The sequence below is a fragment of the Leuresthes tenuis genome, unplaced genomic scaffold (genome assembly GCF_036924035.1).
Source record: "Leuresthes tenuis unplaced genomic scaffold, fLeuTen1.0.hap1 SCAF_21, whole genome shotgun sequence".
Classification (NCBI taxonomy): Eukaryota; Metazoa; Chordata; class Actinopteri; order Atheriniformes; family Atherinopsidae; genus Leuresthes; species Leuresthes tenuis.
The window spans coordinates 19,110,769-19,138,592 of NW_027325375.1; the positions used below are offsets into that span (position 1 = coordinate 19,110,769).

At 40.0% G+C, this 27,824-nt stretch overlaps 1 protein-coding gene across 1 annotated transcript in view; it reads right to left on the reverse strand.

The window, feature by feature from the left end:
* Positions 1 to 12,930: 12,930 nt before the first annotated feature.
* The window catches only part of grk6 (G protein-coupled receptor kinase 6), a 63,301-nt gene continuing 48,407 nt past the window's right edge, over positions 12,931 to 27,824 (reverse strand). The window contains exons 7-16 of the mRNA XM_072374532.1: positions 26,105 to 26,168; positions 25,066 to 25,206; positions 23,116 to 23,306; positions 22,994 to 23,031; positions 21,287 to 21,376; positions 18,466 to 18,674; positions 17,946 to 18,083; positions 16,565 to 16,702; positions 15,370 to 15,504; positions 12,931 to 13,567 (exon numbers count right to left, since the gene is read on the reverse strand). Of these exons, the coding sequence (XP_072230633.1) occupies positions 13,517 to 13,567; positions 15,370 to 15,504; positions 16,565 to 16,702; positions 17,946 to 18,083; positions 18,466 to 18,674; positions 21,287 to 21,376; positions 22,994 to 23,031; positions 23,116 to 23,306; positions 25,066 to 25,206; positions 26,105 to 26,168 (1,195 nt within the window). The 3' untranslated portion in view covers positions 12,931 to 13,516. The remainder of the gene's footprint in view (positions 13,568 to 15,369; positions 15,505 to 16,564; positions 16,703 to 17,945; positions 18,084 to 18,465; positions 18,675 to 21,286; positions 21,377 to 22,993; positions 23,032 to 23,115; positions 23,307 to 25,065; positions 25,207 to 26,104; positions 26,169 to 27,824) is intronic.

Below are 27,824 nucleotides of genomic sequence, written 5' to 3' on the forward strand. Positions count from 1 at the left end.
ATCCATGTGTGCCACCTGGGCAGAGTCTGCAAGAAATGATGCATTTGGCTGTCAGGCCTTTTTAATTTGGGACTGCTGAACAACAACATTTCAGTCCGTGCTGTTTATGGTGGGACGTTGTGCTTCAAGGTGGTCGAACAACTCTGTAAGGGAAGAGAAACAAAGGCAGGAGGAAAAGTTGGCTCTCACCAGGGACGGCTGTCCCTGAATATAGTCCCTAAATGTTCCCCTTGTCATCTATAATGTACTTTCAAACACATAAAACCTGTGTGGAGTGTGGGGGAAGCTACCTTTTTTCCCCTTTGTTGTTTCTAGAGGACGGAAACATGTAAACTCTTTCCAGAAAGGCAACGGCCAAGATTACTAAATACTACACCATCATGCAGCCTGTTGCATTTCTGAAGAAAGTTCATTTTTAATTTGACAAGATGAATAGGAAACTTTCTCAAATAGTTCAATTATTAAAGCAAAACAAACTCAAATGTTCATTTCAAAAAGAGTAAAAACAAAAAGGAATAGAGTCTTCACAATGTGAAGAAAATAGCTTCTACACTTGTTCCCTTTTCATAGAAAGCACTGTGCCTAATTAGCTTGAGTTAATTACTACTACCAGCAGGAATGTGGACTTCTGGATGTGGAAATCTTTGTGAATTCAATTAAATTGCAGACTCGCAGTGTCACGCTCAGGAGTGAAAGGTGGAACGTTACGGAACAGAATTGATTTGGCTGCCAGGACTTGCAATGTGTAACTGTGTAGCCAAACATTTCTCATTCGATCGCTAACACCATGATCATTAAAACCAATTGTGACATCAGTATATCTAACAAAAAATTAAGAAGGGGCTTCAGGACATTTCAGGGTAGCTCCAATTCCCCTAAAATAGGCCTAACAATGTCCACAAAAGGCTCTCACAAAAGAGGCTCTCCTTAAAGATCATTGAGTTCTTACTCACTTTAAAGGGATTTAGCAACATCTACTTGCACAAATCTCAAACTGCAACCTACTGAGAACCATAACAGCCTACGTACGATGAAATTATGTGAAAAACTGCAACAACCTGTAACAACCTGTGTTAAACCTGCTTCATAGAACACGGCTCTGGACAATTGTGGAGTGAGATAATGTCTACATTTTCTTTAAAGTCTGTCACCTGCCATCCATCTACTTTCTGCCACTTATCAAGACCGGGTCACCAGGGCAACAACAGAGATGTTTCGACCTTCCACTCCAAAGCCACCTCCTCCAGCTCTTCCTAGGGGACCCAAAGCGGTTTCCAATCCAGCCAAGAGATGTAATCTCTTTGGGAAGTCCAAGGCCTCCTCCAGGTGATACATGTCTGAAACAATACCCCTATAAGATGCCTGTAAGACCTCCTGACCAGATGTTTAGACCAACTCAAATGGCTTCTTTTGATGCACAAAAGCAGCAACTCCACTCTAAGGCCTGCTGTCTGAACATAGTCTAAAGGATATGATATAGATATAGATATAGATATAGATATAGATATAGATATAGATGATATAGATATAGATGATATAGATATAGATATAGATATAGATATAGATATAGATATAGATATAGATATAGATATAGATATAGATATAGATATAGAATAGGTAAACTGACAACAGCAACTCATTGCTCACTGATTTCTGATGGGAGCATAGCTTCAGATATAAAGGTGCTGCTCAGAGCTGCTTCACACTCGGTTACAAACTGCCCCAGATCACACATTTTAGAAGACTTTAGTTCAAATTTATGACCATTTTCTGTACCCAATTAGTCAAATTTATATACAGATGTGTTAAAAACCTTTATTATGACCTATAATAATACTTGTAATAATCTTTCAAATTGTTTTTTTAGCCTGTTAAACTATTGCCAACTCAGTAGCTTTTCAGTGCTTATATGGCCCAACACATCTTTTTGTGCCCGACCAAATTCAACATAAATAAATGCTGTTGGTTTCAGGGCAAAGTATATAAAACACAACCTGGACACAGCTGATAAATATCTGCCCCAGCCATCGGTAAAACAGGTGCCTCTTACTGGCTGATGAGCAGTGCTTTGAACCAAATGCTGACATTTGAAATATCTACACAAGTACAATGTTGAGTATCCTGTCAAAGCAGCTTACATAACGCATGATGCCACAGAGCTGTAACCATCTCCAGCCAGATCTGCAGTCAAGAGCAGCTTTTCATCCTAAAGTTACAAACTGGTTATCAAATGACAGTTCATTACACCTGCACCTCTCGCATGTTAAATATTTATGTCCTCATTAGAGGATGAGATCCCTCAACACACAACTATCTTGTTTAAATGTCAGTCCCTTTAAAGAACGTAAGCTTTACATCCATGCGAAGCCTCAATGAATCCAGACGTTATTGTTGACTCTGAGTCGTTGGTCAGACTAAAGCACATGAGCTCAGCCGACCTGCAGCTGATTTGACTTCCAAACGTCTTCATTAGACTGAATTCAAATCACACTGAAGCAGGTTCTGTGCGCAGTCAGGTGTAGTTTCTGTTGGCCCCATAGTCCACTCGTTATAGATGGACTCGATACTTTTATGGGTCTCATTGTTGTGAGTAATTAATCATTGTCATTAGAATGTGTTGCTATTTCGAAGTTACTTATGAATGATGAGACATTTTAGATTTTAAAAAAAGTGCTCAATGCGTATTCAAGAAGTATTTAACTAAAAGGTTTAAAATGTGATTAATTGCTGTCCATAAGATTCAAGAAATGACTCTTAAAAAGCAAAATTATTAGTACTTATAATACTACCAATTCCTGGACTTCCGTCTCTGCTGTGAAGGAGAAAAGTCTGAGGCTTCTTTTAGCCACTTTGCATCTTTTTGGAGTTACTCTCTCTTTGCCGCTGCTGAGCATCTGTCTGTCATTTTTCCCTGTAATCATTTGTGTCGCGTTACATTTCCTCTGAGTTGATTTGTGTGGTTTATCCTGTTTTTGTGTCACCACGTTGCCTCATTTGTGGCTCTCACGCGCGTTGCTTTGCATCCATCCATCGCATCGTTTAGCAATCCAGAAATATACGCTGCCGTTTTGTGTTTGAGGAAACTGCAGTTGCACACAGTGTCTACATCCTTTGTGGACTTATTTAACTTTCAGGTTTCTAAACAGACCAGCCTTATTGTGGGGTGGCTTGACAGAGTTTAAATCCTGCTGAAACTTAAGCAATAAATATATATAGTGGCGTACACAGATGTTATTTTGTGTGATATTTATAAATATTGTATAAATAGATATTTATAGGTGCTTTTTTCTGCTTGAATGATTCATAGGTCACTGTGAAGTGGCTTAACAAACAAAAAACTGAAAACTCTGAAAACGTTCAGATACAAGGACTGGGCTGAAAAAACAGCGGATGTCCAAAGAAAGAAAGCCCGGAGAACTGTTGTTCAAGACCACTTTAAAGATTGCCAGAAAGTCTGCCTGCTTGAAGGGAAAATGATGAAGAAATGAGGGCTGGATCGAAAGTTTTGTACAGGACTGTCTAGATGTTGAGATGAGAGCAGCTTTTGGTTTTTGGAGCAGATGTCTGAACTGAGATGTCTCACTCAGTTAAACAGTGCTCTGTAAGAAGCGTATGTGAATATGAATAGAATATTCTAAATGCATGTCTTGTAAACGCCACAACTGGAATTTTTTCTAATCTAGAATAAGGCCAGTGTATTTAAAAGTAGCCACACAGCACGAATGAATGTTCTTATTTATAATAGTGGCGTCGTGGACGCCGGGCTGCATTTTCTTACTTGTCCTAAGGGTTGTTATTTTTCGTTGTGGTCATTTTGCATCTTGTTGAAATGTTGTATTTTTTTTTCCTCTTTGTTGATGTTTTGCATATTTTTGTTGCAATTCTGCATCTGTTGGGAGTCATTTTGTGTATCTGTGTAGTCAGTGGGTGTGCATCTCTTTCGGAAACATTTGCAGATAAAGTTCTGGGGGCTTTCAGACTTATAGTGCCCCAAGATCCACTGCAGATAAAGGCTCACACAGGTGAAAAAAAAAAGCATAAGATCATGTTCTCTTTTGAATGCTTTGCCCTTTGGGATCTCTGGAGTTAATGAGAAAAAAATCAGGATACACAAAATAATCATACACAGGCAGACATACACTCTATATTAGTGTACCCACTCCTGCAGCAGCCATATTCAGCATCCCGAGACAGACACACACATAAAAACACACAGTCTGATCGGTGACTTTCCTCCAGATGGTAGTTTCTGAAGCCTGTTGAGGTAAACACTGAGCCTGTTGTCTTCATCAGTTCCTCCATCATAAAGATCAGTCTGTTCCTCCGTCTGAGTATAAAACACTTTTAGCCTCACATTATCGCCGTTTCCTGGGAGAGGGGACTTCTGTACAGATGCCGTCATTTTTTTAGTCTTCCACTAAGTTAAAGAAGATGTTGCGACTTAAATGAAAGCTTTATGCCTGTGTTTAAACTTAGCACAGTCACAAGACCTGCTGATGCTTTGTTTGACACTTAACATTGAAACTCAACCAGGAGGAAGTTTGTGTGTGTGAGTGTGTGAGTTTGGCAACAGACTCGAGACGTTTGAGCAGTGACGGCGTGCGGGTCGATGACCCGTCTCTCCAGCCAAAAATCCTCCTCCAACATGCCGGGAATGAAACAATACGGCGATGAGCTCAGGATGGTCACACGACTGTGACGTCAGAGACTGCGCAAAGAGAGGCCTGTGACACGTGTCCAGGGGGAAGTTTAATACCTGGAAACTAAAAGCCCGTCTGCAGCCTTCTCCAACACTCTGTTGCTGCTCGTGAATATTTTAAGTTGCTCATCAGGTTCCAGGAAGTACCCTGTGAATGTGTTCAGTCAAGCCTGGAGTTAATTAATCAACTCATAACAACATGGCAACATAATAAAGGACAGTCTGTTGGATGTAAGGTGATATTAACCAAAACATGACCCCAGTAGCAGCCAACCTGTTCTTGTTCCCAGGATGTCAGATAAAGATGTTTTGTTAAAGAAGTCCCACTCACAGATGTGAGCGTTTATTAAAGATTATTAATCCCTGGAGGGATATTAATATCGCTGCAGTATTAATTAAAAGATAGGCTTTTGTTACAGATAGATGACAAACATGTAGAAAGTTGTAGCAGAGAAGAAGGTGTGGTAGAAATGTTCAGATGTCGCCATCAGTGCAACAACTTTGCTGATGATGTCACACAACGACCGTCTGCTGTCAAACTTCAGCTACAGTAGAGATCCGTGTGTTTCAAATTCAACCAATAAAGAGTCTTTTTGTAGATATAATGTATTCAAAGTTCAAAAGACCCTCACCTTCAAAAATCCTTCTATTTAAAGTTGGTATTTCAGAGATAAGGACTAATTAGCTGCTGATGAGACGCCAAAGTGCTAATTGCTTGTTCTCGAGTCTTTCCTGTTTCCTTCCCTCAGCAGGGAAACCCGACGACTGAGGGACTGAGGAATTACGTGGCCTGAATGCTGGAGAACAAAGATACTTCAGGGTCAGAGTCTCCTTCAAGTTCTTTTCTGAACCCTCAAACAAAAGCTTGATTCTTCTCTGCTCACAGCGATAAGTGGGCATATCAAAGCTTGGGAAATGACAGTCGAGGGATTCTTGCAGTCTTAAGAAGAACGTGCTGCTCTCAGTTTAAAATTACACTTTCATGACAAGATCCACAACAAAGTTATGTTAGAAAAACTAAACAAGACACGAGGCTTGATAAAGTCAGAATTAAATCAGAGACGCATGTAGTTCTGTTTAAACTACACCGGATGTGTGTATAAATACAAATACAGCTGAATATATAAGAATATGCATGTCTCTTCATGTTCAGGGGACACGACAGAATATTTCAAGCCTTAGTAAGACAAAGAAATTTAAGTATTACAAATACACAAGTCAGAAAACAAAAGAATCCCAAAAAGTTAATGGACACTGCGTTTGTGCATTTTTTTAGCAGATTTTATGTAAAAACATTACGGTGTGAACACGATTCCTTTCTGGGAAAGGAGGAGGGATAAATATATGCGTTTATGTGAACTAAGCCTAAGAGTTTTGGAGAATGTTGACCATCCCGCTAATAACTTCCCTCCTCTGACATTCATCCATCCTTGCTTCATTCAGTGCTTTGTAGATACATTCTGCCTTCTTTTAGAATTATTTAAAGCTTCAAATGGGCTCAACTGTCATGATGCATATCTGCTTTATTAAGTCATTAGTCTTACCATCACTAGAGCACAGTAGTACTACAGTGATGTACATACTAATATCAGTTCTTATCATTACACTCTTTGATCACTGCTGTGATTTGTTGATGATTCTTGCTTTTGGTTCTTGTCGTGAGGTTGTTTCCCCTCCAGATGAGATGAGACACGACGTAGTAACAGTTTGTTTTTAGACTGATGGAGGTTCTAAAAATGGCCGGAGCCATTTGAGGTTCCCAGCAGGTGGATTGATGCTCTGAGTGGAAACTCCTCTGAAGTGGTTTCACAGCTGACGTGGTTTCAACTGATGGAGTTCGCCCACGCTGAGCTGCTGAGTGTCAGAATGAGGAGTGGGTCATATGTGGGATTGCAGGAATCAAATTGCAAACAGTTTGACTGCAATCATGACAAGACTTGGTTATTTTCTTCCAGACCATTTTTAACATCAGCATGTTGAGAATTACAGATATTCATAGACCTCTGAGGATAAACCTGACAACCCGACAGCTTGTATATGTACATTATTATGGACGCCAGCAGAGACGGTGCGATTTACTATGAGTACAGCAGAAAAAAATGCAGCATTTCGACGGCAGCTCATATGACATGTAACACGATAATAAATCATTCTGATGATCCCAGACAACGAAGAGTTGCATGTATCACAGTGTAATAATGAAGGGATTAGACACGAAGAGACAAAATCAAGAAAAAAGAAATGACTCCTCGTTGTAAACACTTAGTGATCAGAACTAATTAAACAGCACAGCTGACGCTGATGGGAAAACTCATTAGTTTTATAGTTATTTTTTATCTAAATCAGCATTGGAATTTGGATGGATGATCACATTAACTTCAACAGCCTCCCAGAAGAGTGGAGACCAACTATAGCTTCCTGTTGAGCAAATAATGGTGCAGAAAGGTGGGCATCCATGTCCTTACAACACTGGTTTGCCTCCTAAACTCAATACTTACCTCAGTCTCTTCCCATCAGCCACTTATGGACATATTTATTTCCAACATTCAGGGATCTATTTGGAAAAACTTGAACTTTTACTGGAAAAAGGAGGAAAAGAGCTAGCAAAGGCCTCCATCTCTACAAGAAATGTTGATTGCAATCAGCAAAAAGGACAACAACATTTACTTTGCCATGAAACCGACAGTACTGGCAAGCAGCTGCAGATTCAGCAAATATCAGCTGCATATTTGACTTAAAAATCCTGTTAGGGTGATCATGCTTGAAGAAAAAGCGATCGGCAACACCGTCTGAATATGAATCTGCACAAATTTCACAACAATATCACATTTGTTGAAATATTTCTGATGACAAATACGTCGTGACATATTTCTCTATTTAAAAAAAAAATCAGACTATTCACTGACAGCCAAAAGCATCGACGATTTGATTAGTCAGGATCTGATCTGACTGATTCATTTGCGAGTGCGAGTGACTCAGACGAGCATGATGAATGAGCAATACGACGGGGACCGGTGCGGGTTCTGATGCAGCGAACGGGACGAAGTCACAGACGGGAGACGAAGGGGTTAAAGGTGATGGGAGAAAACGTGTTTAACTTGTCATCTAAAGAACACAATGCTCACAAATGTGTGAGTGGGGGAAAGTGTGAGTACATGACGTCGGATCCAGAAGTGACACAGCGTTCACACAGTGGACGTCTTTGTGCTGGACGTCCACTGGAACGTTCTGGAGGCCACTAAAAGGCCCCCGTCTCACTCAGTTTGGTCCAGATTGCTAAAAGTTATAAAGTTGAAGATGTTTTAAACATGACGGTTTTGATTACATCCTTTTTTTGTACAAGTTCAACTGTACATAGAGTCTTTAAATGGTCTAAAGTGCAGAACTTTACCACAGATTATAAACTTATTGTTTAGCAGATTAGTCTTTTCTTGCTTTTTTGGGAGATTTCTTTGGCATTCTTCCCACAAAACGTTTGCCACACTGTGAGAATCTTAACATATCTTCAACTAGTGCTTCTTTAAGTCGTCCATTGTGGATTTTGAGGTCTTTTTAGGAACATTTATGTCCTGAGTTAATCCTATTTTCATTTCTGACTTTTACCCAACAAGCTAATTAAGCTCATTGCCGACCCTGATCATTTATTTGAGAGCTCAAATCAGAGTTTTTGCATGAAGTCACCCCTTCAGAACATTTCTAGAACATTTCAGGACTCCAGTACAGAGCAAGCTGCTACACTGAAAAGGGACAATGTTCAGTAATGTTACCAAAGAAACACATGAAAAGTTCAAATGCGAGTCTGAATTAGATTTTCTTGCACATTGTTTACCATAAACTGAGAAAAAACTTTGTTATGTGGCTGTAAATTTGGCTTAAACTTCCTGAATTGTGCATCTGAAGTCTCCTCACAGCTCTGATTGACCGGTGTATTTTAATTACAGTGAAATATGAGGCGCTCCTCCCAGCTGGTTGAGTTTAAGCACTCTTAACGCAGCTCATGACCTGATTGCTGAGAGGCCTCTCTACATTTCCATCCACTCTATGAGGGTGTTCATCTCTAATTGTGGATGAAACAGCCTGCAATCAGCTCTATTATCACTTGTTCTTTGGTGATGATTCGTCTTCTGATCGTGACAGGTCAGCAGAAAAATATAGAGTAACAAAGTAAATGCCACTGAACAGCAGCTTTGAACATGCACTTCTGTGTGTCTGCGTGGGTGGGTGTGTGTCTACATGCACAGTATTCATTTTACTGGAATCCTTCCTGAATTTGAGTTGCCGTGGTAACACAGGAGGAAATAAAGGATGGGAGGGGAATCAACACGCGTGGACGCCTTTTCACTTTACGAGGCTCAAACATTTGTTACCATCATCGCTGTGAAGATAAATTGTTTTAATTTACTAAAGCCACACAAGACTGAGGAGGATCATGATCTGATTTATAAGGTTCAATTTAACAGCGACTGAGCAGTCACTGCATAACAAATGTGATACATGACTGAGGCCATCATTACCCATTTACTTTGTCAAAGAAAGCTGCAGTGGAACCGCTCAACAAGTCTTCTGCTGTCCTTCACGTGTTTCTTCTTAAAGTGTGTTCACATTTTATGGTCCAGCTCAAATGAGCTCTAAATTTGTGGATTCGGAATTAGCTCAACTAGTTCTGATACGATTGCGCCGTCACCCCGGATCATTTGTACAGGTGTGAACGGTGTCGTCCGAACCTTGGTGAGACTCTGATCCATCCACTCCCAAACGATTCAAATATGTGTCAGTGTAGATTCTCACATTCAGGCTATGGTGACCCCAACAGCTGGAATAAGGGCAGCTGGACCTCTGCTTCTGCTTTCTTGAAGACGTTTCACCTCTCATCTGAAAGGTTTCTTCAGTTCTAAACCATATCGGCTCATAGACCGTAGAGTGTCACTGAGCCACCTGACTATTATGTGAGTTGTTTACCTCTTTGAAAGACCATATTTTTGGCCACAGGGTCCAAGGTCTGAATGGTTGTGAAACCTCCTGGGGAGAAGAGACATTGCTGCATTATAAGTGCTGGAAAGGTGATATTTGAGACCACCTCCTCTGTTCAAAGATGTTTTTTACAGTTTAACATAGATGGCTTCTTTGACTCCTCTCTCAAACTCTTTTCTGTCCAGAATGTGAACATCTCTGTCCCCAAAGTGTCCTTTCTCCAGTCTGGACATGAAGAGCTGGCTGTGATGTGCCATTTTAGACTCTCTTATGTAAAAGTCTACACACACCTCACTGCACAGGACTGCATATATGACACGACTCAGTCATGACTTAAATGATCCACACAGGTGGTTCAGTGACACACATGACCGTAATGACCTTCCAAATGTGAACGGCCCCTTTACAAATCATTAGCCAATACTCCCCACCAACTACCCAGAGGAAGCCTTTCAGGTTAGAGGGAAAACATCTTCAAGAATCGGGAACAAGTCTTATTGCTCTTATAAAAACAGCAGCAGTGGATTATTTATTTCAGGTTTATCTACCATTAAATGTAGGAGATTACAGGTTGGTGCAGGAATCAGAACCACTGTTTCCCCGTTCCATGTGAACCAACACAGAACCTTCTGCTATGATTTCGACTCCTTCATGTGTTTCCAAATTTTTGTTTACATCTCTCCTGTGTTTAAAATTAAAAGACTGTCTCCCTGTAATTTGATTAAGCACATAAAGGTTGCACATTTAGAGGTTGTGTCAACATTGTACCGGTCTGAAACACCAACCAATCAGGTTGTGAATGGACGGCTTTTCTTTAAGGTGAGATGTGATGCAAATAGCCCAAAAAAATCCTTTCCTACCGTCTTTTCCTCAGATCTTTTCCTTGACCTCGTGGAAAAGGTCATTGGGGTTTAAAGTAAGGCGATCAGAAAAATCAGGAAACCACACTTATACTATGTGGGTCTGCAGCTCTGAAACTACAAATGTTCAATAAATATTCTACAAAACTCCTTTGGATACTTCATCTATTGCAATGTTACCACATTATTAGATGAAAACTATGTAAAATGTATCGTATGAGAAACAATAAAGAATATTAATTTATCATCAAAGTTTGTGACTGAAAAGGGAGAGAAAAAAATAAAAGTAAAACATAATGTTGTTACAAACTTTCCCAGTGTACTAACTGTTAATAATACACATTAATCACAGTTAGTACGAGTGGATGAACATAATCGGTCCATAAATCCGGTGTCTCATTAAATTATTACCTCTGAGGCTGTCAAAGCTGCTTCTTGTCAGTCAGTAATAACGGAGAGGAGTGAGTTGGCGTCATATCTTTTCCACATACAGTGTCTCGCCTGAATGTGTACGCTAGTTTCACACAAAAGACCGAATCTCATCATCCAACCTCAATCTGAAATGTGTCGCTGGGGAACACTTTTGTATTGCAAACTGAGCAAAAGATATCACGAGTGAAAGTGCGACAACATGTTTTAACCTTTATAAAATGGGCGACAAAACTCTCCAAACATGATAGAATGATGCCGACGGTTATATTTAAGTAACTGATGGCCTGTTGGCAGGTCATGCTGTGTGTAGGTGCACATGGGACATGGTGTTGGAAAGCTGAGATTCTCTTGATTCAATCTAATGTGAAGTGTTTTACAGTTTCACTTTTTAAAATATTTTGACAAGGGTCCTGACAGTCCAATTTCAGTGAAGATTTAAACCAAAACATAATTTCTTCAGCATATTCCCACAGATTTGGATCATCATGTAGCTGGCAGCTGTGTCTACTCCTTTCATATCGTCTTACTGTGTAAGCACAGACAGCCTTCTTAGCTTGTGTTTGACACCTCGCTTCAGTTTATCGTGACTTCCAGGTCTCGCCAGCAGGCTTAAATGGACAAGAAGAAAACACAGGAGCCATTTGTACATTCAGAGGTATTTCATTTTAATAGCTTAGAATCAGAGGCCATGTTTGAGGAAACAGCTGTTCCAGCGGAGGCATTTCACTGCAGCGGCTAACAGACCAGCTTCAGTCTCAGGATTTCACCTGAAAGCTTCAGTTACTCTTGTCGTCGTTTCGGTTTCAGAGTGACATTAATCATGTGACCCGATCAGGCGGACCGATCTTTGGACTCTCTTCATCAAGTGTGCGACTGCAGGGTCAAATGATTAGCCCTCGTGCTCATGAAGAAAGTAAAAGTTGAATTATTTACAGAAACCCTGAGAGGATTTTCTGGTCTTGTTTAGTAGCTTTCCGATCAGATCAGATCAGATCAACTGGTTTAAGTGGGAATCGGGAATGTTCTGTGACATATGGAAATCTGACATTTGTGGGACTCTTGTACATCACTAAAGAAGGCACAGACCCCGTTTTTAAAAAAGGATTTTGACCAGCATACACAGCTCTAGCTGCATTTCCTGTGTCTCCATTTATATATTTTGCACATTTCAAACGTCACATATTCATCACATTAGATTAAACCCAGCTGCACAGATTTTTGTTTCCAGTAAAGAAAAAAAAAATCATTAAGAGCGTTAAATTTAAGATGAAGACTTATCTGGTTGACCTGTTAAATCTAATGGGTATATTGGTAAGTAATTTACATGTATTTTTGTAACAGCGTAACTTTTGCCTTTCATTACATTACGAAACACAGTTTGCCACCATCTTTAGCTGTGCAGCTACTCTACGTTAACGTCAATCTGAGATAATTTACGTCCCACTTTGGCTCTTTTAGTCGCCCATAAAGTTTGATAAACAGCATGAGGAATAAAGTTTCCAACACTGAAGAAGTAAGAGTCTCTACTTGGGTTTAAACTGATTAGTTCCTCCAAGAACCATCCTCCAACTTCACATTTTCTGTTATCAAATCTGATCAACTCTTTTACTTTGTCTGTTTTCGATAATAAATTCGAGTTTTTCGGTCATCCTGAGTCAAAAAGAAATTGAGATATTGATGAGTCTTTTTTGTTTGTTTATTTTTTCTCAGTTTAAGCACTGCTGTCGATTGTGGACCAATAACATTCCTACTGAAGCCACGAGGCACTACAAGGGGAGGAAAAGGCACAACACTGCATGTTGGTAGATGCGTCTGTACGATCAGAGGTGATGAAAACGATTGAGTTACGAGTCGTTTCTGACACGTCTCAAAACCGGCATCGTTTCGACAAGTGCAACTGAAGCAGCACTGACACCAAGGAGTCGATTGTCTCGAGAGATCCATCAGAATTATAAAAAATAAGAGTGATTTTTAAAAAATCTGCAGAAGCAGACTTTATAGTTCTGACGTGAAAAATTCAAAACCATAATGTCGAAACAAACAGAGTAGAAAAAGCAGGGAGGTCAAAGCAGAGTGGAGGGCAGATGAGGGGAAGTGGTCACAGTTCATGGGCTGAGAGTCACTGGTTTCCCCGGACAAAGTGGTAAAAATGAAAGAGATCAAGGAATGTTCAGTCCTCCCTTAGTAACCACTGCCATGGTGCCCTCAAGCAAGGCACTTTAACAGCAGGCGCTTGTTCCAGTGGAGCTGCTCAGCAGCAGCTCTCAGTTCAGTGTGTAAGTGGACGAAAGTAAAGCTTTCCCTGGACAAAAAAAGCAATCAACTAAAACAAAAGCAGTTTTAAAAAAGAGGAGGGGGGGGGGGGGGGGGGGGGGGATTTTCTGCCCATCTACGTTCTGAAACGCATCGACAGCAGATATTTCACACTTTTAAATAACATTAAACATTATGGCTATGCTGAAAATATACATTCTGACATTTAGAGATAGTACTACCTTAAAAATACAAATGTGCAAAAGTTGTAAACAAAAGATATCTTGTGTGCGTGAGCATGTCACAGCCTGGTGGGCTCCTCGTCGCTGTCGCTGCAGTTACCACAGCAGTCCTGCAGGGGGGAGCACAGAGCACACAGTCAACAGAGAAGAAATCATCTCGTAGCTCGCCTCAGAGTCTGGACTTTTTTTCCCTTTTTAACCACAACAGAGCCAGAAAATGCTTTTTGCCCCCATTTCTCCAGAATACTTTGAACTCGTGTAGAAACAGTTTAAAATTAAGAATTTGAGAAGAAGTTTAAGTGAGTAAAAAAAACTGTAGTTGTACACGAACAACAGAGTTTGCATGTTAAATTTGACATTTGAGCATTATAAAACATCTTTACAATAAAACAAAAATTTTGGAGTCTTTGTCTCTCAATGTGCAAAAACAGGCCAAGAGTTTTTTCCAACTCTCTCCTGTCAGGCTGCAGACACAAGCCACATCACAGTCCTCACATGTCACAATCAAGCCATTATACGAGCACTAAGCAAAGGAGGAAAAGAGTGAATTATAAGCAAGATGTTTCTGGGAGATCAGCTCCCACTGGGAAAATAACATCATCTTTGGATGCGTTTGTTCTACCCTCCTGGATTCTAGTGCGTTATGTTGCACACAGCTGGTTTAACTTTTCACAGAGTGACACCTTCCAAGCCCAAATCACTCAGCACATGAGTTACTAACCCGTCATATGCTCGCAGTTCCTGCTGCCTGTGCTGTTCTGTGGATGGACAGATGACAGCTGAAGCATTTTAGACGGAAGTGATTCTGATTCTGGGCCAACTAAATACTTTTATAGAGGCTTCATCAGCTGTTGGAAGCTGTGGCTCGGCCTCAGCAGCTGAACATTTTCAAGGAGAGTCTGAATCTATTGGCTTCGCAAGTGGCAGATTTTTGTCCTGGAAAATTTGCGTATTTATAGCAGCAGGGTTGAGGCAGATTAGAAACTGAGTTATAACTGCTTGAATAATTAATTAATGGAACAAAAACTCCTAACTTCTTAATTATCATCAGGGAAACGAGCATCTTCATTTGCAGAGCGGTCGTGATGAATCGAATTTTTCACTCATTACTAAAGCAAATCTGAAGCAATCTTTTGAAAAAAAAGTGAAAAAAACAAATAGGAATCAAACGTTTTCATTGAGCAATGAAGGTAATGAACTAGTCTGCATAGCAACTATGGGAACGACAGACTAAAACACATCTGAGTTTGTCCCAAACATAATGTCGGGAGCTGTAGATGCTACATTGCTAGTGGTTATAATTCAGTAGAAGAAGTGGTTGTCCTAACAGGTAACAAACCTCGAGGAGGAAAATAACAACTGTGGTGGGCATCAACAAGACAAAAATAGCTCTTCTATAGGAGTTACTTCATCTCTGGGAATATCTAGGATATCATATCTGTTAATGTGAGTTTGTTTGTACTAAATGTAAATGTTTCCAGCAGTTTTATCCAAAGTGTCTTACAAATGAGAAATGTGCATTAAGTCTTCTTTTAAATGGGCTAAAACCACAGCAAGAGTGCATTAGTAGAATTTTTGTGCTTTAAATTTCTTTGAAATGCTCTGCAGTGGAAATGTGGCTAATGAAGCCCTCTAATATCAAAGACATTGCTGCTCTCATATTATTGTAACAATAAATCAAATGCACACCCTTCTTTATTATCATATCTGAGCTTTAGAGCTGTGAAACAGATGTCTGGTGGCAGGATGATGTCTCCAGAGGATCTAAGACCAATATTTCTGAAACATGATATGCAAGAAGCTGCTAGCCAAAAACATTGGGAACTATTAGATTAAAGTCACATAATGCTAAGTGCTCTGGAGTTCGATAAATTTTAAAGCTGACAGATATGATCATTCGATTAAAGCTGACCTGTCTGCCGAAGAGCCGCTGCAGGAGCCCCTGTTTGGGTGGAGGGGACGGCTGCCCTCTCCAGTCCAGGTCAGGAGGAACCGCACCGTCCTGGTAGAAAACGTTCAGCTCATCAAAACACTCCGTCTCAATCATCTGCAGGAGGAAAGACAAAACCTGAAAGCTTCTGCAAATATTGAATTACATTTTAAATCTCATTTACACCAAAATTGTCTAGTAAAGGACTAAATAGGGATTTTTTTGTTTCAGAACAGGTTTGGTCTCAGTTTTCAAAGAAATATGTATACAATGAACAAATTTTTATATATTTTTGCTCTTGGATCCCTGACTTTCAATTTTAGGGATTAAAGAAAGTACATGGAAGTATTTTAATCCTGAAAATGACTCCTTTTTGTCACTTTTTGTCAACATCCCACTTTTAATCTCCACCACAGCTGGTCAAATCTGTTCAGATTCACAGCTGGAATACATCTTACATGACACAACACAACATTCTTGAGTTTTTCCATGAGTGGAGAGACATGACAACAAAGCAGTGACTATGGAATAAAATGCTACTGTCTGTACTGAGAAATAAAATATCACCATTTCCAAAGAACAAATAAAACAGCCATATATGAACACAACCCTGCAGGAAAGTGCCACATTGCTGATTTGTGTAACCACAGCTAAAGTCCTAATTTCTACTGTAAAGACGCTGCTTGTCTTTGTAATTTATCTCAGAAGCACATAGTAATTTGTTTAATCCAGCCAAGACTGCAGACAGCAGAACACATGCCAAAATATCAGGCCTATAATAATAATTTTGGTTTGCTTAGAGCTTGGAAGAAGGTATTATTTTTTTCACCGAGAAGTGGCTGCAGGAATAACTCTAACAGCTTTCTGCTCAGCTTTAAAACTATATGGGCAGACAGAAACTGCAGACAGAGTGGTAACAGTAAAGGAAGAGGATTACAGAGCTTGTTAACAACAGATGGTGTAATCCTGGACATGTCACTGAGAAGGAGCGTCTCTGTTGGCTGTGAGTTTCTGTCCACGCTGTCTACTGAGAGAGCATTTACTCCATCTGGTTCTTGAGCAGCTCTTGATTTACTTTGATTATGTCGTTTAAAGTTCAGGATGATGTTTTCCCACAATATCTTTCCAAACTCTCCCCCTGCAGTTGTGCATTGTTCGAGGACAGCACGGCTCTCACCTCGTTCTGCCATGGAATGGAGACGCTGCCTGTGGACACTTTGCTGTAGAAAGACTCGTCTTTCGGCTCCAGCTCCACACCTTTCACTGTGGAGAACTGCTCGATGTCCAGCACGTCTTTGCAGTAGATGGCCTGAGGCTGCAGCACAAACACACCACCCACTGCTTCAGCACATTTACACTGACAAGACTTTCTGATAAAACCCCAACAGAAGAAGTAAGACTGTAAATAGCGTGAGGATGAGCACTTCAGTCACGAGTCTGACCAGAACTGTGCAAACATCAGAAGTTTTCTGAAGCCTGTGTGAGTCAGATGTAAGTGCATATGAGGGAAAATCCCAAACAGAAACTCCTTCTGTCGCTGCGGAGCTTGAAGCCTGCTGGAGTATGACTACAGTGCTCGCTGTGGGAGAATCCTTCCTGTTCGGCACGGTGCTGGTTAAGTTTGCATATTAATCATGTCTGAGCCTCAGTGACATTCTCATTAATTAAATCAATTAACTCCACTTCCTGTAAAGGAGAGAACAGTAGATTAGCAGCTCTCTATTTTAAGGAGAAGTGCCAAAGAAGTCATTAGTTATGTTAACACACATTTTACATTTGGTCTCAGTGATATTAGTTACACCAGTGCAGTCAGGGACTTTCCTTAAAAAAACAGAAAAAATAGAGGCATTAATGAAAATTACAAAATAAAAGAAAAAAAATTGTTTATTTACTTTGATTTCTAGCCCAAGATAAATGTTTTAATTCATCAACATACATCCACTGCTGCATTTCAGACTTGCAACACATCCAAGAAAAAAAGTTGGGGTTTAAAGAAAGAAAGGTTTAAAAGCATTTTTTTAATTATTATTTAAAAAAACAGGTGATTGTGATCATGATTTGGTCCAAAAACAGCCTCCACGAAAGTCTTTGAGGAGCAGAGATGGGCAGAGATCTCCATTTTGTCCACAAATGTGTGAGAAAATCATTGAAGTGTTTAAAAACAATGTTCTTTCAAGAAAGATTGGAAGAGACACATATAACCTGTGTTATACAGTATCTTTTATGCAGTGAACTGAAATATTTCTGTAACAACATTTCTTGCATCAGAAGAGTAAACTGCTTTTCTCCAGAGGAAACTCTTTGTAGACTTGGTTTGGACTTGAATTAAAAGTAACCTCTGTTTGCTGTGCAGTGAAATTATTTTGGTTTTATAAAACTACGTTAAATCCGAATTGACACATTAATTTATTTAATCTGCATAATTTATAAGGTAACAGCTGCACACACCCTCTCAGTTTGGATCCTGCTGCTGTATGATGCGGCAGCTGTTTAATAAAGTCTAGTTCATTTGTTCAGAGTGAGACAGCTTCTGCAGCACAAATCAGCGGTGGACTTACATCGGGGATGAAGGGTGCCTCCAGCATGCCGGCCTCCAGCCGTTTGAAATTGATGGAACGGAAGATGGGATGGCCTTTGACCTCAGAGGCTCCGCCCCCCTGGCAGCCTAACCTCTCTGCGGGATCTTTGGCCAGCAGCTGAACGGTTAAAACAAGATGTACACAAGAAAGTGAAAAATAAACCTAAAAGCTGCAACGACATGCAAACGGCAGGGTCGGGTTAGGTTTAGTTTTACTAAACGCTATGTCAATGAATTGCAAACACCTATAAAAGTTAATGATAATCATTTTTAAATTACAAATAACCCCACTGTTGGATGATAAAAGCAGCTACTGGATGACATCATCCTCGAATAATGAGATAATTGTGAGATTTGAAGGACCTGATGTAGCCAGATAGACGGAGATGGATGATAAAGAAGCATCAACTTTAACATAAGGAAGAATATCAGCAGATGGGCGCTATATTGAAGTAATGATCAGACTTGTGGATTTGGCACCTCATCCAGTGTCCACCCACCATTTTACAGAGGGACTTGGCGTCCTCGGAGAACTTGCTGGAATATTCCTCCTCCACCTCCCTCACCAGCCGCTCCACCTCCTCCCTCTTGATCTTCTTCTTCCTCTGCTGGAACGGCGACTGGCCCTCGATCATCTCGTACAGCAGGCAGCCCAGTGCCCACCAGTCGGGGCTGAAGGTGTAGCGTTCGTTTTTCACCACCTCCGGAGCTGGAGAACAGGACGGAGGTGACAGGGTGAGTTCTAAGATGACTCAAACACTGATGCTTAAATATTTTCACTATATTCACTCGGTCAACATCACAATCAAACTTAAACTCTTATTATTACTCAAGCTTTCATCTTCAAGCAGCATTTTAATGCTGTAGTTGTTTCAATTTGATTTGTACTAGGAAAGCCTCTAAGGATCAGGAAATATCTGAGGTGATAAAGAATAAAGGAAAGTGATTAAAAATTATTTACAAACTGGGACTTTATGTCAAATGTGAATAAAAGCAGAATACAAAGATTTGCAAATGTCATAAACCACGTTTTTCACAATAAAACATAGAAAACTTGGCAAATGTTGAAAATTAGACATTTTATTATTCTTTTATGAAAAATATGAGCTCATCTTGAATCTAACGGCAGCAACACGTCTCAAAAAAGTTGGAACAGGAGCAACAAAAGGCTGGAAAAGTAAGTGGAACCGAAGGGAAACAGCTGGAGGAACATGCTGCAACTATAACAGTAACATGTTGGGTATAAAAAGAGCACCTTACCTGCATCTTAGCATGTTCATATGTTGTATATACTATTTTACATCTTGTATATGCCTTCTTGCATTTGTTTTTATCTATTTAGGGGTCTAGCAGCGAAGCTGCAGAACCCTATTGTTTTAGTAGCTTTTCTTATTATTCTTCTACTTTCCGCCACCATTGAAGTCTATGGCAGCCCCATTAACGCAATGGTAAAAAGTTGTGAAATTTGGCCCATATCTTTAGGACAATCCCATTAGCAAATTCAACAAATTTGGTGACCAAACTCAAAACTCTCTAGCGCCACCAACATGTCAAAGTTTGAAGCCCATTCAGCTAAATAACTTTTGACTCGTTGATCCAAATTTAAAAAACAAGGCATCGTTGGAATCCTTGGATCATGACGATTCCAACGCACCCTATGACGTCATTTTCCGTCTGACTAGATTTTCCGCCATCTTGGATTTTGTTGAAAACCTTCAAAAGGATTCTTCGTTCACACATTTTAACCGATTCTCATGAAAATTGGCACACAGTATCTTTGGACGAATCCGCACAAAAGTTAGGAAGCGGATTTTTCAATTTCGACTTTGTTCACCCACAATAACCAATCAAATTTGGCGGCGACTACGCCAAAAAGGACGTGAGGCCATATCTCAGCAACCAGTTGGTCTATTGACATCAAACTTATATCACAGACTCATAACTCAATCCCTAACTGGCCCAAGAATTGTGGCTATCTTTGACCTATAGGTGGCGCTATATTTAGCAAAAATGCATTTTTGAGCATATCTTTGGACCCGTTTGTCCAAATTTCACATATGAGGTACCGCTGTAATCCCTGGATATATCCGAGGTCAATCCATCCTATGACGTCATGTGCGCCATCTTTAATTGTCCGCCATTTTGAATTATATCAAAAACCTTCAAAACGCATTACAGGTCACCCAGATTGTCTGATTTCCACGGGACTTGATATATAGAATTTTCAGACTGAGCCTCACATTAGCTTTCAAGTGGTATTTTTAATTCGCTACCGTTTGCCCGTAGCAGCCAATCAAACTCAGCGATGACGCGCCAAACAGGACGTGAGGCCATATCTCAGCAACCATTTGCTCTTTTGACATCAAACTTCTAACACAGACTCATGATCAAGTCTGTAAGAAGCCCAAGAAGTCTGGTGAACGTCCACCCAGTGGGGGCGCTATAAGTACAAAAACTGCATTTTGCTCATAGCTTTGGAGCCGTTGGTTCAAATTGGACAAATGAGGTACCGTTGGAATCCCTGGATGAAGACGAGTTCATTTCAAATGCCAAACTTGGTCTATGGACTCATGATGCCTTCCTGAGCAGCCGCAGGCTTACCTGCTGTTCTGCTAGACCCCGCCATCGCTGCTTGCAGCTATATTTTGTGTATATTCCTTCATCACAAAGCTCTGTAACATGCATTTTTCTCACTTGTGGGATAATTAAGGACATTCTATTCTATTCTTAGAGAGGCAGAATCTCTGAGGTAAAAATGTGTAAAATGAGGTTCAGCATTTTGCAAAAAACTCGAAAACTAGAAAGAAATAGAAAAATGTTCCTCAGACTTTGAATATTCATCATCTACAGAATATAATATCATCAAACTATTCCGAGAATCTGGAGATATCTCTGCTTCAGGCAGCTCTGCATTAAAACAGACCCGATTCTGTCCTGGAAATCACTGCATGGGCTCAGGAACACTTCCAGAAATCATTGTCTGTGAACACAGCACAACTTGACATCCACAGATCCAGGTTAAAGCTCTATCACGCAGATAAGAAGAAACATGTGAAGAGGATCCAGAAACACTGCCATCTTCTAAAATGGCCGGAGACCAAGTGGAAAAAATTATTTGAGGTTTGATCAAAACCTGAAATTCTATTTAGAAATCATGGACGCTGCGTCCTCCAGACTAAAGAGGAGAGGGACCGTCCAGCTTGTTATCAGCTATCAGTTCAACGCCTGCATCTCTGATGGCATGGGGGGGTGCATTAGTGCCTATGGAACTGGAAACCTGCGCATCTGAAAAGGCTCTATCTATGATGAGAAGTTTCTTACCCATGTATCCTACAGTTCCCACCCGTCCCTTGATGGTCTGTCCCTCCGGCACATGGACGGCCAGACCGAGGTCTGATATCCTGATGTGGCCTGAACACACAAACATATGCAGACGCATCAACCGAGCTGTGTGAATTAGACCGTTTAGGAATGTAAAACATTCTGTTCACATTCTGTTTGCTTTGTGTCTCTGTGGCTGAATATTGTAGCTTAAAGGCAGAATGATTTGGGCCACGAAGACACTGAGTTCAAAAGCGAGCACAAACCAGAGTCCACAACAAAAGGAGGTCAATCTAGAGGATGCTGTGTGTGCTGAACATGAATATCTATGATGGTGGAGACAGGTGATTAAAGTGACCCACATGTTCTCAATCACAACAAAGTGTACATACAAATGTAAGGGCTGCTGAATTGGTTTTGTCACCTCTTTTTATACTAGAGAGGCAGGTGTTTCTGTTTCAGAGAGAGCAGTTTGGCCCAATAAGTTTGGCCGAAACATTTTTAATTTCAATGACCTGTATGAAAAGTGCTAAAAACTGAAGCCAGATGAGGATTAAAGGATGCTAATTCACAGGCTTTTGGAAATAAATCTACTTCCACTTCCCTTGGAGATATTCAAATAAAAGAAAAAAAGATAATCAGGAAATCCTTTACTTTCAGTTAAAAGCAGAGGATTCTTTTTGAGGCCCCAAGGCTGCTGAATGATAAATGCGCGTTAAACTCATATACATTACCAGAGGAAAATCTAAATCTTTGTGCTTCTTCTTTGGAGTATTTTGTCCTTTTTTTGTTGCCCTCTACAAGCGGGCCCTTCATCCTCGCCTCTTGTTTTTACAGCATCTTATAAAGAAATGTGATTATCGCATCTTTCTGGGATTTCAATTCCAGGTTTAATTACTGGACACGAACAAACTCCTGGACAGACATTCAGCAGTTTCCTTTAAACCAGCCGTAGGCTGCAGATGCGCTGGAGTCAGAGTGCCCTCTGGTGTTCAGAAGCACAAAGTTAACTTTCTTACTTCGTTGAATTCTGTGCTCAGTCTGTAATTCTGCCGATAAACATATAAATACAGCAGCTCTAGAAAAGTGGCAAAGTTAAAAGTAAAGTGATGCGAAATATGATCAAGTGTATAATTTTCTTAATTAACAAATAGTATCTTAGAAAAGCTATTCATTTGTCTTTAAAAGGATATAACAACAGATAATCAATGACTTAGAAACTTCAGGAAAGAAGCTCAACTTCAGATCTTCTTTGAACACACAGTGATGTGATTTGAAAACTTTAATAAGAAATAACAAATCCGATCACTGCAAAAGTTGAAGTTTCTATAGAAAAACTTAATCTTTGTTTTCTATTTTCTCATATTTACTTTTAGTGGACAAAAGTATTTTGGGTAAGGGTTTTTTGTCCACTTTTTAGCAAATTGGCAACATTGAAACTGTGCTGTCATAAATATAGAGAATTCCCGTTTGCAGCACGGTCATGAATGTAGAAACAATAAATCACTTTGATAGCATCTTTTATCAGAGACTAATGATAATTAAGGACATCTCCTCGCTGTACATCAGAGTATTATGGTCGTCAGTGGAAACAAGACTCTGATTCTGGAAATATCTTTATCTTGAAAACATCTTTATTATGTATTATGTATTATATATTATGTAACTGTTAACAGTCAAAAGAAGTGTTTCAGTACTGAGACTCACCATGGTCGTCCAGCAGGATGTTTTCTGGCTTTAGGTCCCTGTTTGACAGAAAAGGAGAAGAAGGGTGAAGCAGAGACGAAAAGCCAAAGATACAAAGATGTATGTGAATTAAAGGCGCTCACCTGTAGGCCATTCGTTCTCGGTGCAGGTCCTCCAGGCCGCAGCAGATCTCTGCAGAGTAGAAGACGGCTCTCCTCTCGTCAAAACCCGCCTCGCCCATGTGATAGATGTGAAACTTGAGGTCTCCGCCGTTCATGAGGGTCAGCACGAGACACAGAGCGTCCTTCGTCTCGTAGGCGTATGCTAAACTCACCTGGACAAATAAGGACTGTGATTAATGATTCATGTTCTGCAAGTGTCATCAGGTGCCGCTTGACTTCCTCCCACCTCTGAGTGATAATAGCAGCTGATAAAATACCTAAAAAGCTTCAGGTTTTGTTAAAATAAGTCTCAAGCCATGTTTACTTCCGAGGCACGCCACAGCCAACCAACTGCCGCCCACATCAAACACGATCAATAAAGGCCGTCTGATGAAGGCGAGCTGTGTGGTCATTTAATCACTGCAGCTACAAGAGTGGATTACATCACCTCTGACTGATACAGACATCGAAGTGTTTCACTCTAAAAATGTGCTTTTAGAAGAAATAAAAGCTACTAAATATTAAAAAGGTCACATTAATCGATAAACGAGATGATACACTGCACATAATCCATAAAAGGACCAAAATAAACATTGTACGTGCGCCACATATATTCACTTGAGCATCAGTTGCATAAGAATCTGCGGCTGAATGTAGTTCCCACAAAAAGCACGTGACCAGAACCACAACTGTTTTAGAGAAAATAAATCTATTTTAAAAACTGTACTGTACATCATCACAACTTCACCTGCTTAACCCATATTACGTAATGGTATTATGTAATATGCAGCAGCAGATTTTGCAGCTGCGCTCCTCAAACTTGAACTAGAACGTGAAGCTGAAGCTAAAGCAGATCATACAAGGTTTTTTTTTTTTTAATGACATTTTTATAGTATAAACCTGATGATATAGAGGTTTAACAATACAAATACAACTTATGAAGAGAAAGAGCCTTTCTACTGGTAAATACCATGGGAAAATATTCCTAAAAATGTGTTTTCTCTTTGCCTTTTACACTTCTCACACTTAGTTGTACAGGGCAAGTCTCACATAAACAATAACATGGAACTACAGCTGTGCAGTCTTTCCAAATTCATCAAATTGGGCGGGTTGGTCGGTCAATGTAGAAGTGATATTTGCACCACTGAGCTCAGACCTATTTGCTGCCTCCTCCTCGATGTTATTTAGGTCTGCTTGTAAATTTGGGCCACTGTATTTCATTTTGCAGTGTAATCCACATAAATGTCAGTAGCGCATGCTAGCTACCCCAACTTAGAAAAACCTCTGTGGTGCAAATTTTCCACTCGTGTGCCATTAAACCACAACAAAGAGCTAAGAAGCAAGGACCGTGAAGTCATTAAAAGTCAAATATTGGGAAACTACAGTCATTAAAAAAGACCTAAAAGAAATATACCTTCCCTAAACAAAAAAGACTAACTACACGTTAAGGACAAATCTAAAGTAGTGGGAAAAGGGCCAATGACACAACATCGGTTATCGCACAGATAAAGTTGTAACCGGCTAACAACACAGTTAAGCTGACACGTTTTACCATGAGAAACCCAGCTGCCTGCAGTGATCGCGACTAACCTTCGCTAAAACTAAATGTAGTTAAGGATCTTCCTGTTGTCTGCACATGATAAAGCAATATTGCTTCAGTATTTTAGTTATTTTGTTATTCTGTATTAGATAAAGTAAGACACCAGCTGAATGAGGTCATGTTGCAGAAGAAAAACATCTCAACAGCAGAAAATCATTTAAAAAAGGCAAGTGCAGTATTTGCATATTTTAACTATTGTGTGGCTATTACAGTTAATATATATATATATATATATATATAGCTAATATATAAAACTTCACTGCTTCTGTTATTACAGCACTCTGCCCTAGTGGGGCAGCATATATCTATATATGCAGTAGTCTGATGCTTACAACAAATCTGCTGTTAACTTTCTCGAGGATCTGTTTCTCGTTAAGTGCCATGGACTCTCCTTTCCTCTTCTTTATCCTCTTCTTCTCCAGTTTTTTGCAGGCGTACATTTTCCCCGTGGCCCGTACCTGACATGCACACACCTGAAGAACAAAAACAAAGAAGAGTCAAATCCATCTTGTGACTTCATATGTATGAGAATCAAACGCACACACACACGGGGTCACGTTTGTGTTGCAATATTACTAAATATCTTACTTTGCTTTTTGTTTGTATTTCATAGTAATGAACATTCATTTACAGTGAAATAGACTGAATGAGTAAAATGAAAACTACTTCAGATGGTTCTGTAAAACTGCATGTTTATTGGACAATTTAGCATCGTAAGGGACTTGTTTTCAGGCAAACTCATCCTTTAGCACATTTTTATAAACTCTTCTATTCACTTATGTTCCTGCTTTTCATAGGAATTGCTCAATTTTTCTTCCCAACACTTTAAAAGTATGAAGTTTCATTTCCTTCACCATAACCTTTCATTTTTGCACAATGTTTGGACCTGCTCTGCAACACAGAAGCTAACCAAGCGTAATCCCACAAAAGTACCCCTGACCCGAACTTCTTTTCATGCTCCTCATTATCTCATGACCCAATGCTCTTATATTTAATCAGTTATCAACATGAGACCAGTGTGGTATCAAAAGACTCTGCTTATTACACAAATATGTCACACAGAGAAACCATTCAGCGGCGGTTAATGGGATTTAGACGTCATCGATGAAGTTCCTCTTTTCGTAAGCCAAAGAGAAGATTGAGTTAGAAACACTGCACCTCTTTGCAAAGTTAAGAAGTTTGAGGTCTTCTTTAAAGCGCGTGAAACCACCTCCATTTAAAGAACCCTTTACTGTTTGATACATTTTCTTTCTACAGTGTCTTTGTCCAGACCTGGGAGCTGTACTCACAACCACAACCATGGCCGGCCTAAAGGTTTTTGAGAATTCATTCAACCGCATAAGTTCACAAGTAAACACTAAAAGTACTTACCTCTCCAAAACCACCTTTTCCTAAAACTCTGTACTGTCTGAATGTGTTTTTCGTCACCGGCTGCCTGTTGGACAGAAAGAGGAACTTATGACGCACTGTGGCACATTCAATGTATTCAAAACATCCTGCGTATTGACGAAGAAAAAATCACACAGAAAAATCCTTCAGGCCAGTTTGACTGTAATGACGCACTGTTTGGGGGAAATTTGCCTTTTAAAAAAAAGTCAAGTTTAGATATCTGTAAGACAACAAGTCCACCCACGTGCTAGGGCTATGTCTAAGCTCCCATGTAAAGACAGCAAACTACAAAAAAGTACAACATGCTGATTAATAGGGTCGACGTGTGTGATTCAGAGAGCCACACAAACAAGTACAACAATAGGTACATAAACAACATAAAACAATAAGTACAACATAAACAGACAATAAAATACTGTGACCAGCTGTCGAAACGCAACACTAACAACTTCATGAGACCACTGCCCTGATGATGGACTCATGAGGACCCCAACAGAGCTGGTAATGAACACCAGCACCACAGATCTGGTCCTCCTGGGATCGGCACTCCCATCCCACCCGCCCTCTGGGCCCATTTGGTCATTCAAGCAGGTGAATTAAATGGACCCCTGGGCGTGCACTCATTAAACACAATGAGTCATTTACCGCTTGATAAGCCCTGTGATTGTGATTCTCCTGCTTGTTTTCAACATGTGACGTCCTCGGTGCTTTTATCGTATTCTTTGCCAAGCGAGGCTTTTATTTGTTCTGTTGTTGAAGCCGACCTCAGCGGACACCAGGAAGATTACTGGTTACAGCAACCAGCCTCCTTACACTGGTGATCATGAGTGAATTAAAACTCGTGGAAAGCTCCACCTGCAGCTTTTTGTGGTTAAGCTTTTAATGATCGTGTAAGATTTCACCATGACTGTAGAGACATGTTTGATCCTGCTGGAGACACTCAGTGAAACTGATGACAAATTAAACCAGCAAAACAATGAAGCTGGACAGAAAGCTAGTAGGGTATTGGCATTGCTTTAAATCCCAGAGCTGACCTACACAGCTTCCATCCACTCTATCAGCCTAATGTTTCATTCTTCCTGCCTGTAAGAAGAATATTCCTGGCGTGCCAGCTTCTTACACATGACTCTCTTCTGGCATCGCTTGAAACTTTTTTAAAAAAGAGTTCATTTGTCTTTAAGTTTAACAGTTAAATATAGCTACTAGGCTTTGCTTTGTCTCTTCTGTCTTTTTAATTTACTATATCTAATAAACCAAAACTCAGCTGCTTCCAGACCACCAGCTCAATACATGTTGCGTTTTAACAACAATATGGTCCTTCTTTGCATAGCAGCTGGCTTCAGACCAGCAGACCAGAGGACAAAATAGCTCTTCTTTGAGGGGATTATTGGCATGTTTACAATGTTCTGCTCAAACTAAAGACAGGAATGACCCAATTTACACTCAATTTCAAAGTCTTTAGTCGCATCACAACAACAAGGATTCGTCTAGATTTCTTCAGATAAATGTTTGCCAGCAGCTGAAAAAGTCACTGTGCGTCGTAGCAGTTAGGCTTATGAAAAAGTGATCCCTTAAACTTATATCTTATCTTATAAACCAGTTAGGAGCCACATTTGCAGATTCCTCTGCTCTGGTTTGAGATCATTTCACATGATGTGTTTGACATGTTGAGTTATTATCAACAGACAGTGAGAAAGTTTGC